Genomic DNA, 14,550 nt, shown 5'->3' with positions numbered 1-14,550 from the left:
CTGAGTATTACCTTTTCAAGGCTCACCCACATTGTAGTGTATATCAGTGCTTCATTACATTGTTCTTTTGGCCATGCTGTGAGGCATAGGGGATCTAAGTTCCCAAATAAAGGATTGAACTAGTGCCTGCTGCAGTGGAAATGCGGAGTCTTAACCACTGGACCACCAGGGAAGTCCCTAATTTACTTAATTTTTGAAGTACAATTTCCCTGGGTGTAAAATTCTAGGTTCAGTTTAATTGCCCAGTCATGTCCAATTCTTTGCAACCCCATGGACTGCAGCACGCCAGGCCTCCCTATTCATCACCAACTCCTGGAGCTTGCTCAAACTCATGTCCATTGAGTCGGTGATGTCATTCAACCATCTCATCCTCTGTTGTCCCCTTCTCCTGCCTTCAGTCTTTCCCAGCATCAGGGCCTTTTCCAATGAGTCAGTTCTTTGCATCAGGTGTCCAAAGTATTGGAATTTCAGCTTCTACATCAGTCTTGCCAATGAATATTCAGGACTGATTTCCTTGAGGATGGACTGGTTGGATCTCCTTGCAGTCCAAGGGACTCAAGAGTCTTCTCCAACACCACAGTTCAAAAGCATCAGTTCTTCAGCGCTCACCTTTCTTTATGGTCCAACTCTCATAGCCAGACATGACTACTGGAAAAACCATAGTTTTGACTAGACAGACCTTTGTCAGCCAAATAATGTCTCTGCTTTTTAATACACTGTCTAGGTTGGTCATAGCTTTTCTTCCAAGGAGGAAGCATCTTTTAATTTCATGGCTACAGTCACCATCTGCAGTGATTTTGGAGCCCATGAAAATAAGTCTCACTGTTTCCATTGTTTTCCCATGTATTTGCCATGAAGTGATGGGACCTGATGGCATGATCTTAGTTTTTTTAATGTTCTTTTAAGCCAGCTTTTTCACTCTGCTCTTTCACTTTCATCAAGAGGCTCATTAGTTCCTCTTCATTTTCTGCCATAAGGGTGGTATAATCTGCATATCTGAGGTTATTGATATTTCTCCCTGCAATCTTGATTCTAGCTTGTGATTCATCCAGTCTGGCATTTCGCATGATGTATTCTGCATATAAGTTAAATAAGCAAGGTCACAATATACAGCCTTGATGGACTCCTTTCTCAATTTGGAACCAGTCCATTGTTACTCATCCAGTTCTAAGTGTTACTTCTTAACCTGCATACAGGTTTCTCAGGAGGCAGGTAAGGTCATCTGGGATTCCCATCTCTTTAAGAATTTTCCACAGTTTATTGTGATCCACACAGTCTAAGACTAAGTCTAAGTCTAAGACTAAGCGTTTGGCATAGTCAATAAAGCTGAAGTAGATATTTTTCTGGAATTCTCTTGCTTTTTCTATGATCCAGTGGATCCAGTGGATGTTGATAATTTGATCTCTGGTTCCTCTGCCTTTTCTAAAACCAGCTTGAACATCTACAAGTTCTCCATTCACGTACCATTGAAGTCTAGCTTTGAGAACTTTGAGCATTACGTTGCTAGTGTGTGAGATCAGTGCAATTGTGTGTTTGAGCATTCTTTGGCATTGCTTTTCTTTGGGATTGAAATGAAAACTGACCTTTTCTAGCCCTTGGCAAATAGATTCAAGGGATTAGATCTGATAGAGTGCCTGAGAAACTATGGACAGGAGGTTTGTAACACTGTACAGGAGGCGGTGAACAAAACCACTCCCATGAAGAAGAAATGCAAAAAGGCAAAATGATTGTCTGAGGAGGTCTTAAAAATAGCTGAGAAAAGAGGAGAAGCAAAAAGCGGAGGAGAAGCAAAAAGCGAACGAGAAAAGGAAAGATACCTATTTGAATGCAGAGTTTCAAAGGAAGCCTTCCTCAGTGATCAATGCCAAGAAATGGAGGAAAACAACGGGAAAGACTAGAGATCTCTTCAAGAAAATTAGAGATATTAAAGGAACATTTCATGCAAAGATGAGCACAATAAAGGACAAAAACAGTATGAACCCAACAGAAGCAAAAGATATTAAGAGGTGACAAGAATACATGGAAGAACTATACAAAAAAGATCTTAATGACCCAGATAACCATGATGGTGTGATCACTCACCTAGAGCCAGACATGCTGGAGTGGGCCTTAGGAAGCATCACTATGAACAAAGCTAGTGGATGCGATGGAATTCCAGCTGAGCTATTTCAAATCCTAAAAGATGATGCTGTGAAAGTGCTACACTTGATATGCAAGCAAATTTGGAAAACTCCACAGTGGCCACAGGATTGGAAAAGATCAGGTTTTCATTCCAATGCCAAAGAATTCTAGGTTAGCAACATTTTTTTTTTCTTTTGGTATTTAAATTATGTCATTCTACTGTTTTCTGGCTTCCATTTTTTCTTACTGAAATATCAGATATGTGTTGTTGCTCCTTTGAAGATAATGTATCTTTGTCTGCTTTCAAGAGTTTTTCTCTTGATTGTCAGCAGTTTTATAATGACATGCCAGATGAGGTATTCTTTGTATTTATTTGATTGGGGTTCACAGAACTTCCCTAATCTATAGGTTGATATCTTTCATCAGTTTGGGGAAATTCAAAGCACTGTCTCTTCAAACATTGAAATGCAGCTTTCTCTTTCTCCTCTCCTTTTGCAACTCTAATCTAATTATATGTATGTTAGACCTTTTGACTGTGTCCTGCACATCTTACTGTCTGTTCTTCTATAAAAAATCTTTTTTTCTTTCTGTGCTTTCTTTTGGATATTTTCTATTGATTGTTTCCATTCAGTAATTCTGTCTTCTGCCATTCAGTTCGGTTCAGTTCAGTCACTCAGTCGTGTCCGATTCTTTGTGACCCATGGACGACAGCATGCCAGGCCTCCCTGTCCTTTACCAACTCGCAGAGTTTACCCAAATCATGTCCATTGAGTCAGTGATGCCATCCAACCATCTCACCCTCTGTCGTCCCCTTCTCCCGCCTTCAGTCTTTCCCAGCATCAGGGTCTTTTCCATCAGGTGTCCAAAGTATTGGAGTTTCAGCTTCAACATCAGCCCTTCCAATGAACACTCAGGACTGATCTGCTTTAGGATGGACTAGTTGGATCTCCTTGCAGTCCAAGGGACTCTCAAGTCTCCAACACCACAGTTCAAAAGCATCAATTCTTTGGCACTCAGCCTTCTTTATGGTCCAACTCTCACATGACTACTGGAAAAACCATAGCTTTGACTAGATAGATCTTTGTCAGCCAAGTAATGTCTCTGTTTTTCATACATTGTCTAGGTTGGTCATAGCTTTTCTTCCAAGAAGCAAGCATCTTTTAATTTCATGGCTGCAGTCACCATCTGCAGTGATTTTAGAGCCCCCCAAAATAGTCAGCCACTGTTTCCCCATGTATTTGCCAAAAAGTGATGGGACTGGATGTCATAATTGTAGTTTTCTGAAGGTTTTAACCCAACTTTTTCACTGTGTTCTTTCACTTCCATCAAGAGGCTCTTTAGTTCTTCACTTTCTGCCATAAGGGTGGTGTCATCTGCATATCTGAGGTTATTGATATTTCTCTCAGCAACCTTGATTCCAGCTTGTGCTTCTTCCAGCCCAGCGTTTCTCATGATGTACTCTGCATAGAAGTTAAATAAGCAGGGTGACAATATACAGCCTTGACGTACTCCTTTTCCTATTTGCAACCAGTCTGCTGTTCCATGTCCAGTTCTAACTCTTGCTTCCTGACCTGCATATAGGTTTCTCAAGAGGCAGGTCAGGTGGTCTGGTATTCCCATCTCTTTCAGAATTTTCCACGGTTTATTGTGATCCACACAGTCAAACGCTTTGGCACAGTCAATAAACCAGAAGTCAATGTTTTTCTGGAACTCTTTTGCTTTTTCGATGATCCAGTAGGTGTTGGCAATCTGATCTCTGGTTCCTCTGCCTTACCTAAAACCAGCTTGAACATCTGGAAGTTCACAGTTCATGAATTGTTGAAGCCTGGCTTGGAGAATTTTAAGCATTACTTTGCTAGCGTGTGAGATGAATGTAAATGTGCGGTAGTTTGAGCATTCTTTGGTGTTGCCTTTCTTTGGGATTGGAATGAAAACTGACGTTTTCCAGTCCTGTGGCCGCTGCTGAGTTTTCCAAATTTGCTGGCATACTGAGTGCAGCACTTTCACAGCATCATCTTTTAGAATATGAAATAGCTCAACTCGAATTCCACCTCCTCCACTAGCTTTGTTCATAGTGATGCTTCCTAAGGCCCACTTGACTTCACATTCCAGGATGTCTGGCTCTAGGTGAATGATCACAGCATCGTGATTATCTGGGTCATGAAGATCTTATTTGTTCAGTTCTGTGTATTCTTGCCACCTCTTCTTAATATCTTCTTCTGTTAGGTCCAGACCATTTCTGTCGTTTATTAAGCCCATCTTTGCATGAAATGTTCCCTTGGTATCTCTAATTTTTTTGAAGAGATCTCTAGTGTTTCCCATTCTATTGTTTTCCTCTATTTCTTTGCATTGATCACTGAGGAATGCTTTCTTATATACCCAGTGATACAGACTGAATATCTGTATCCACCAGCATATTCATATGTTGAAGTCTTAACCCCTAGTGTCATGGTATTTGATGGGGGGTGGATTTTGGAAGGTGAATAGGTCATGAGGATGGATAACTCATGAATGGGATTAGTGCCTTTATAAAAGATACCTGGAGAGTTCCCTGGCTCCCATTTACCAATTAAGGTCCATCACAAAGAAGGCTGTCTTCACACCTGGATGTTGGCTCTCAGTGGACATTGAATCTGCCAGGACCTTGATCTTGACCTTCCCAGCCTTTAGAACTGTAAGAAATCAATTTTTATTGTTTACAAATATCCAGTCTATGCTATTCTGTTTTGGGTTTTGTTGTTGTGTTTGTGTGAGCGTGTGTGTGTGTGTGTGTGTGTGTGTGTTTGGCTGTACAGCATGGCTTGTAGGACCTTATTTCTGTGACCAGGGATTGAACCTGTGCTCCAAGCAATGGAAGCATGGAATCCTAAACACTAGACAGCCAGGGAATTCCCTATGGTGTTCTGTTAAAGTAACCCAATCCAGTCTGCTGTAAATGTTATCTAGTGAATTTCAATTCAGTTCTAGAATGTCCATTTGTGTAAAATCCTATTTTTTACTGAAATTTTCTATTTTTACCCATTCTCTCTTTTATCTTCACAGTTATTTTAAAGTCCCCATCTGATGAGTCCAATATCCAAATCATGTTTTTGTTGACTTTTTGGTCATTTAGTTCAGGCTCATTTTGTTTTCAGCATGCCTCATGATTTTTGATTCATTGTTGGATCATGCAGATTAAACATTATAGAAGCTCTGGATAGTATTAATCTTTCTCCAAAAAGGCTGATTTTTCTTCTTAAAGTCAGAGTACTGGAGGGTCACCTTGGCCCCACTGAGGCGTGTTTTAAGCTTAATTAGAGGTGGTGTATTCTAGTTTTGCCTTTTCTTCTAGAGCAAGTTCTTATCCCGGCGGTGTTGTCCTTCTGCAGTATGGCCTTTGTTTCTAGGGTGTACACCTTCTGAGGCCCCAGTTAAAAGCTAAGGGTGATGCCCTGGTGGCTCAGACAGTAGAGTGTCTGCCTGCAATGCAGGAGACCTGGGTTTGATCCCTGGGTCAGGAAGATCCCCCAGAGAAGGAAATGGCAACCCACTCCAGTTAAAAAAGAAGAAAGCTCAGGGTGTTTACCAAGGCCTCTCCACAACAGTAGGCCCCAAGCTCTAGCTTCTCTCTCCCCAGCTCTCTGTGTGCTTGTGCTGTGTGCTCAGTCATGCCTGACTCTTTGTGACCCCGTGGACTAGCCTTCCAGACTCCTCTGATTTCCCAGGCAAGAATACTGGAGTGGGTTGCCATTTCTTTCTCCAGGGCATCTTCCCCGCCCATGGATCGAACTCATATCTCTTGCAGCTCCTGCACTGGCAAGCGGATTCGTTACTACTGTGCCAGGGATCGCTGTGCGAAAGTCTCTCTCAATTTACTGCTCTCTCAGTTATTGTTTTCTTCTGGGTTTGTTGGAGTCTGACTATGTTCACGTACAGCTTAGGAGTCAGTTAGCCACTCGAGAGAAATTTGTTCACAAACTTTTGGCTCTTTCTCTTTGGTTTCCTTCTCTCCATTATTTTGACCCTAAGTCCCAGCCACCGTGTATTTTCAGTCCAATAAGATTACTGCTGTCTTCATAGGCTCAGTTCTTCCGAGCCACAATTTGGACAAGCCACTGAAAAAAAAAAATCTGGATGGAGTTCCACTGTGTACTTCCCTTCTAAGACTGTAGTCCCCTCATTTCCTCACTGGGTTAGTTACTTGCTAACCCCTCAAAAGATACTTTATATATTTTATCTAGTTTTTATGGTTTTATTTCAGTGTAAATACGTATTTGTATTTTCATTCATATTTGGGGTCAGAATCCTCCCCATTTATGTCCTGCAGGGCCTATATGGCCCCATATATCCTTCTTCTAGTCCCCTCTTTCCTCATTTGAATGCAGCCACATAGGCCTTCATTTTGAATGCTTATTCCCCTGTCTTGAACTTGTCATTAACCTTTGCTTTTAGAACTCTTGTTATGGTCTAAATGTTTTTGTCCCCGCTAAATTCATATGTTAAAATCCTAATGCCCACTGTGATGGAATTAGGGATGGAGGTGCTTAGATCATGAGTAGAACCCTCATGCATGAGATTAGTGTGCTTATAAAAAGAGACCCACACAGCTCCCAGTCCCTTCCACCATGTGAGGACAGAAGTTGGCAGTGGGCAATCTAGAAGAGGGCCTTTGCCAGAACCTGACCACGCTGCTACCCTTATCTTAGATTTCTAGCCCCCAGAACTATGAGAAATATTTCTATTGTTCATAAGCCACCCAGCTTGTGCTGTTTGGTTACAGAAGCCTGAACAGACTAAGACATCTTTAGATTTCGCCCTCTTTTGTTTTTAATAAATTTATGCCAATTCACTCATAGCTCAATGATCATTAGTTGCCTTTATATAAAAGCTCCTCCCCCCATCACCCCATATGTTTTATTTTCATCATAACACTTATAGTATCTTAAATTGTCCTGATCTTTGTTCACTGTCTTATTGTTTATCTCACATATACACCAGTTCTTGAGCAATGTGTGGCATATTAATAAAATTCTCAACACATAGCTATTGAGTGAGTTATGGAAGTGAGGATCAAGAAACAAGGAGTGCAGTAAAGGGTCAAATAAATTCCTAGCTTGTGGTAGAGATAGTCTGTTTATACAGAAACAGAGTCCAGGAGACCCAGGTTAGGTCAACCCTCTTCCCACTGGCTGGTGGTTTGTGTCTTTTGTAAAGCCTGACTTGCCTAACACAGCCTGAGCTGGCCAGGTTCCCAGATTTTGCTTCTTGGTCACTGTGATTTCAAGATAGGCACATATACTCCTCCCTATCTCCAGAGGCAATCTGTGGCCGGGTGCAGGGTTTCCTCAGTGCAGGCTGAGAGACAGGCAACTGCTGGCTTCTCTTAGCAGATGGTCAATTTTTAGCCTTAAACTGGCTTAAAATAAACTCTCATTTGTTGTCTGAGTACACGCAGACCCATTACTGAACACTGATGACTCTTATGCAGTGGTTAGGACACAGTGCTTTCACTGCTGAGGGCCCAGGTTCAGTCCCTGGTTGGGGAACTAAGATACCACAAATGGCATGGCATGCCTCCCTCCCCACCCCCAACCCCCCTCAAAAAAGTAATGACCCTTAGTGGCTTTTCAAGAACTTCAGGTCTCTAGCCTGCCTGAGACTTACCTATGCTGCTACTGCTGCTGCTAAGTCGCTTCAGTCGTGTCCGACTCTGTGCGACCCTATAGACGGCAGCCCACCAGGCTCCCCCGTCCCCGGAATTCTCCAGGCAAGAACACTGGAGTGGGTTGCCATTTCCTTCTCCAATGCATGAAAGTGAAAAGTGAAAGTGAAGTCGCTCAGTCATGTCCGACTCTTCGCGACCCCATGGACTGCAGCCCACCAGCCTCCTCTGTCCATGGAAATTTCCAGGCAAGAGTACTGGAGTGCGGTGCCATCATCTGTTAAGGAACATGTACATTTATCTGGTCTACCCTGGACTATCTTAGTCAATGTTCAAAGTTGGCCATAGCCTTAGGACCACATGGGGCTTCCCTCGTAGCTCAGATGGTAAAGAATCTGTCTGTGATGCAGGAGACCTGGGTTCGATCCCTGGGTCAAGAAGATCCCCTGGAGAAGGGAATGGCAACCCACTCCAATATTCTTGCCTGGAGAATTTCATGGAGAGGAGTTTGGTGGGCTACAGTCCATGGCATCACAAAGAGTTAGACACAACTGAGTGACTAACGCTCAGGACCACATTATGGCAGTAGCTTGAGGAAGTTTTGGCAGAAAGGTCAGGAACATGCCCTCATTTCTAAAAACAGAGGCCTGTGTCAGCCACAGTGAGCAGTTGGTACCCCCAGAATATTCTTAGTTTCAGCAGTTCCTTATGGAGTCCATGAACGCCCACCCAATTTCTCAGGTTCTAGTTATGTCTTGTCGGTCTTCACTGCCCATTTGTGGGTCAGGACAGCAGAAGCTGCATTTGTGAACATGGATGACCCGTGGGGATCACATGTCCCAAGCTGCCCTTATTCCCCACCACAGTATATCGGCAGGGTGGGATAAAAGTGCACCGCACCAATTGAGAGGCCAGGGGTTCTGGTTCCAGGCTGGCAAAGTTCATCCTGGACAGGACATTTAACCCTGCTGTGCAGAACTGTTACCATCTCTGCCGTTCTTCAGTTGAGTGAGAACCCAGCTCAGGCCTGATGCATAGCTCAAATGACACAATAGATGTGAAGATGCTTTGGGAAGGTATCTCTCTCCTGTGGAGGAGGGGGGACTAGTGAGAAGCGAAACAACCATTCCCACCTATAGTGCTGCTAAAGATGCTGCATGCAGGACAACAAGGCAATTACCGAGACACAACCAACCTGAGGCCTCAGCATGTTTTGCTATTTCCTCCTCGAAATGTGGGTTTAAAATCTGGCTCAGATACAAAGGGTTTCCCGGTTTATTCATAATATTGGTTATAACTTTTTGAATCCCATATTGTGGGCCAGCCACTTTATTTCTAATCTTCACAATTATACTTTACATTAGAGTTCCTCCTCTGCCTTCTCAGACGAGGAGGCTCAGAGAAATTAAAAGATTAGTCTAGTCTGCCAAGAGCTAGAATAACGGGCTCTTTCTTCTGGAACCAGTGCTCCTAACCCTGATTCAGCGCTGCCTTCCTCTCTGAGTAAGAGAAGCTTCTGAGGCAGATGGAAGGAAGCAGGGAGAAGTGCAAGAAGAGGTTCTTGGATATCGGAATACACCTTATCGTGTAAGGCTCACCTCTACACATAAAGTTTTTTCTTTCAAGTCACAGAACGGGTGACACACTCTACCGGCCATCTTGGTTGTGGCAATCCCAATCCTTTTTTTTTTCTTTTGGTGACGGACAACCAAAGACATTAGGCAAAGCGGTCCTCCCCAGGGATCTGAAGGAGCGCCAGGGACGCCCAGCGTCGCCCTCTCGCCGGCCGAGGTCCGGGGCGCCGGCCCTCAGAACCCGGCGGCTTGCGCGCTCGGCGCCCAGCGGCGGGTCCGCGCGGCGGGAGGGGTTCGGAAGGACCCAGCCGGCCCCGCCCCGCCCCGCCCCCTCATTTAAATACGCGGCGCCGGCGGGCACGTCGAGCTCGCCGCGGACTCAAGATGGCGGCGTGTGGACGTGTACTGAGGATGTTCCGCTTGGCGGCGGCGCTGCCGCTGCTGCTGCTCGCGGCGGACGGCGCGCAGAAAATCCAGGGCCCGGGCGGCCACGGGCAGGGCCCGGGCCCAGGGAGCAACCTTCTTCCCCTCGGAGCGCAGCCGGGAGGCGGCGTGCTGCCGGGTCAGCTCCTGCTGCCTCAGTCATCTCAGTTGCAGCAGCAGCCGCAGCAGCAGCAGCCTCAGCAGCAGCAGCCTCAGCAGCAGCAGCCGCCGTTCCCCGCGGGCGGGTCTCCGGTCCGGCGGGGCGGAGCAGGGCCCGGCGGGGCTGGCGGGGGCTGGAAGCTGGCGGAGGAAGAATCCTGCCGGGAGGACGTGAGCCGTGTGTGTCCCAAGCACACCTGGAGCAACAACCTGGCGGTGCTGGAGTGCCTGCAGGACGTGCGAGAGGTGAGGCGCCGGGCGCCGGGCGCGCAGGCCTGGCCGCCGCGGACGCCGGGCGGCCTGGGCAGCCGCTGACGCCGCGGCCGCGCCTCTCGCTTCCTCTGCGCGGCCGCCCGCTCCCCGGCGCGCTCCGGGGAGGGGACCCCACCCCCAGCCCTCACTCGCTCCCGGCGGGGGTCTGGGGCGCCCACCCCGGCTCCCGGCTGCCGTCGGCCGAGGCCCAGAGCGAGTCTGTGTTTGCTCCGGTCTTTTGTGTGATGCTCTAAGCGCGGTGGCTCCTCGGTGAAGACCTGTGTAGGATTTTGCCCCCCTTTTCGATTTGGGTAATTTGTAGCAGCTCTTTAAAACGTGAAAGATGGTTGGCGTACTTCAGCTGGTAAAGAATGCCCTGCTGTTTATTGGCAGTAGATAATGTTTAGACAGCGCGAGTTCTATTCTGATGTGTGCTGTAGTCTGCAGCCAGATTTACTGTCTCTACCCTATTCTTCTGTAATTCAAAAATTCCTGTTATTTACCAGCTGCTGAAACTAATATATGCTCTTTTTTTTTTCCCTTCACGTCTTTTGGTCAATTTGTAATGAATCCCAAATGGTCCCAAAGCTTGAAAAGTTGAGGCAGCGTTTGAAGCTGGGCTGTGAGGTCTTTGCTTTCTGATCTTTTTGCCTGTCTGACTGTACCTCTTAATGCCGTCTTGTTTTGATGTTCTTTGATGCCATTCAGTTTAGTAACACAGAATTCTTTTCTAGATTTAATGCTGCAGATGTTAAGTGCAATTTTGACAGTTATCAAAGTTTGGGAGCAAATCTGGTAGGGACACTTTTTCCGACGTTTAAACAAAGGCCCCAAGGTTGACAGAATGAAACCACTGCTTGATACAGTTTTATTTGGAAAATTGTTATCAGAATTGCCTAAGATGTTCATGGTCACAGGAAGACCATTGGTTTGTAGAAAAAGGCTAGTCTTGGCAGTTTTTCCCCCCTTATCCCACCTGATATTTGCTCTGGTAGTCCATACAGAGTAATTCACAAGAGGAAAAGATATACATGCTCAGGGGACAGAGAGAAAGGAAATTTCTAGAGCCACCAGAAATGTGGAGCCTTAGATGGCTTATCGACAATGTGAAAATTAGAAAAAGAATCCCTTGTTCTTGATTCTTCACCTACTCCTCTAGTCAGTACAGCTAAGATTCTCAACTGTGTCATGCTTCTTGAAATTTTCTGTTTGGCCTTTGAGGATATAAAATACATGCTGTTCTCTCAAACTAGGATCGTGATGTTGAAGACCAAACATTTGGTGAGTAGTTTGTGGCAGAAACAGGATGTTATTAGGGAAAGTGGCCCTTTCTAGGAGTGCCTCTTTCTTGACATGTATTAAGGACACGTGGATTCTGTCACTCACAGGAGCAGTGTTCCTTTGTCATGCCTGTAGAAGTGTGCAGCAGCATATATGATCCATAAATACCAGATCTGAGCACTTTTGGAGTGGGTTTAGCTAGCTAGATACTGTATTTCTTGCATTGTTTACTGTAAAAAACCTGGCCTGAAAGTGCAGTTCCTGTAGCTCCACCTTTGAGTGTGAGACTCTCAGCAGGGATATTGTTTCCGTAACTACATTTTCCTTCCTTTCTGGGGATGTTATTTAAACTCTTTGAAGGTAGTTACTAGGTCTGGTACTTCCTTTGTAGCTTTCCAGAGTACCTAATTCAGTGGCTAGACTCAGTAAATAGTGTTGACTGATTGAAGGTGAAGTAAACTAATGGAGTCTGTTTTATGGAAGAAAAGATGTCATGTAAATTGAAAGAGGGGGCTTTTGGAGGTCAGGGGTTTATTCCAAATTTCCAGTTTTTTTTTTTTTCCTCTTGTATATACATAAAAATTGAAAGACTAGTACCATGAACAACTATATATATTCTTTAAGAGGTGGAGCTAGTTTTAAACGACTTTTTTTTTTTTTCCTTTAAAGACAGCAAAAAGAAATTTTACTCCACTTAGAGAATTAGTTAAATCTATGCATTTGAAAGCATATAAAAAGAAAGTGAACTAGCTAGGCACATTTGAAATGGAAGTATGGAACGTGTTTCTTAGGTGCCTTTTGGTACGTAGGACTGTTTGATAGGAATGCAGACATTTGTGCTTCTTTATTCCTTTGGATACTTATTTGGGGGAAGATTGTTCTCTGTGTTCTTGCTGTTAGTATTTCGAAAATGCAAAGCATATAACTATTTAAATGGTAGTGTAGTAAACCACATTTTTATTTTGAAGTAGCATGGATATATGGTGTTAGGTTAAGTCTTAAGTTCAGATATTTTAAGGTTCCCTTTAGTGTTCAAAGTTATGTATTAATTCACTTACAGAATCTATTTGAAGGTATTTATGGATGGCATCACCGACTCGATGCACATGAGTTTGTGTGAACTCCGGGAGTTGGTGATGGACAGGGAGGCCTGGCATGCTGCGATTCATGGGGTTGCAGAGTCGGACATGACTGAGCGACTGAACTGAACTGATAGTTACCTTTAAATAATTTCAGTGGATACTTACAGTTTGTCTAATGTATGGTATGCCAGCAAATTAAAATTTTATGTGAAAACTATAAGTTAAACAGCATATAGACTAAGGTTAGTTCACAGCTTTTCTATTTTTTGGTTACTATTTTGAAGATACATGTTGTGGGGGATTTTTCTTTCTTTTTTTTAACCCTCTCAGATGAGTCATGCCTTTTAAAAGGTCAAGTATACCCATTGGGCCTGCTGTTACATAGTGGGTATATTAGCAGTAATGATGGAATAGTAGTCCTGGTTATGTGTGTATCTCTGTATGTAGTTAACAGTAGTTCTAGTTAAAAAAACATATAACTAGTTCACATACATATACTTTCTAGTATAAGTAAAAGGAAAAATACACCCTGGGCTGTTCTGGCAGTTAGAAAAGCAATACCAAAGGAAGAGAAGGTACTGTTGTCTAGTTTAATGTTTGATAAAAAAGACATGCTTTATGTTGAGAGTAATTTTAAAATACTTTACATATTTTTGGCTGAAATGGCAGAAGTTTCACGTGGAGATGTTGATTCTTTAGAAGTTTATTAGTGATGTGCATAGTTTTTGTTAGTTTTTGTTGTTAGATTTTTTTAAAAAGGAACAAAAGCTTTCTAATACATGAACAGAAGTAGTGAGAATAGTTTGATGATTCCCTGCCCCGTATGTATCCCCCAGCTTAAACTGTCCCCACTTCGTTTAATCACAGGGCTTGGGGGAATGGCGTATTTTAAAGCAAGTCCCAGACACTATGTCATTTCATTTATAAATACTTCAGTGTAAGTCTCTGATAAGGACTTAAAACAAGATAAAACCAGAACCTGCTTGTTATTTTTTAGTATTTAGAAGTATTATGGCGACTTCCCTGGCTGTCCAGTGGCTAAGACTGCCTGCTCTTATGTAGGGGGCACAGGTTTGATTCCTGGCTTGAGAACTGTACCGCACAGCTGAGCCAAAATAAAAGCATTATGAGTATTTCTTCTGAATTTCTTGGTACCTTCTTTTGATATATCAGTTTCAAGTTATACATTTTGACCACTTTCTATGCACAGAGTGAATGCTTTGTAAATATTTATTTAAGATGGACTATAATATATATATTTGGAGAAGGCAATGGCACCCCACTCCAGTACTCTTGCCTGGAAAATCCCATGGACAGGGGAGCCTGGTGGGCTGCAGTCCATGGGGTCACTAAGAGTCGGACTCGACTGAGTGACTTCACTTTCACTTTCCTGCATTGGAGAAGGAAATGGCAACCCACTCCAGTGTTCTTGCCTGGAGAATCCCAGGGACGGGGGAGCCTGGTGGGCTGCCATCCATGGGGTCGCACAGAGTCGGACACGACTGAAGCGACTTAGCAGCAGCAGCAGTGTAATATATATTGGAGAAGGAAATGGCAATCCACTTGAGTACTGTTGCCTGGAAAATCCCATGGACAGAGGATCCTGGTAGGCTACAGTCTATGGGGTCGCCAAGAGTCGGACACAACTGAGTGGCTTCACTTTCACTTTCACTAATATGCGTTGAAGAGGAATGACATTGCAAACCGTAAACCTGCTTTGACTCGTAGGTGAACATTTTCTTTTTCTATTCGTAGTCTTTCTCTTAACTGTATCCTAAGATAGTAGGCCACAGTGTCTGTATTATTTATCCTGTGAGGAGAATAGTGTTATCTTATTATCTTAGTTGAGAAGCAGACTCAGAGAGAGGAAGTAAGTTGTCCAGTGTTATATCCTGACCTAAGGGGTAAGGCTTGTATTCAGAAAATTCTCTCTGACTTCAAAGATTGTACGCTTTCTAATCCTCCATGGATGATTGCAGCTAGGAAAATTGGCATGTGGCTATTGAGAATGCCGGGG

General features: G+C 44.0%; 1 protein-coding gene across 1 annotated transcript in view; it reads left to right on the top strand.

Annotated features, from left to right (window-relative positions):
* Positions 1 to 9,720: 9,720 nt before the first annotated feature.
* GLG1 (golgi glycoprotein 1) overlaps positions 9,721 to 14,550 on the top strand; it is a 119,948-nt gene continuing 115,118 nt past the window's right edge. The window contains exon 1 of the mRNA XM_068991775.1: positions 9,721 to 10,164. Within this exon, the coding sequence (XP_068847876.1) occupies positions 9,721 to 10,164 (444 nt within the window). The remainder of the gene's footprint in view (positions 10,165 to 14,550) is intronic.

The sequence above is a fragment of the Capricornis sumatraensis genome, chromosome 20, assembly GCF_032405125.1.
Source record: "Capricornis sumatraensis isolate serow.1 chromosome 20, serow.2, whole genome shotgun sequence".
NCBI lineage: Eukaryota > Metazoa > Chordata > Mammalia > Artiodactyla > Bovidae > Capricornis > Capricornis sumatraensis.
Note: the sequence above shows the minus strand (reverse complement) of the source record. Positions and strands in the feature narration are given on the sequence as shown.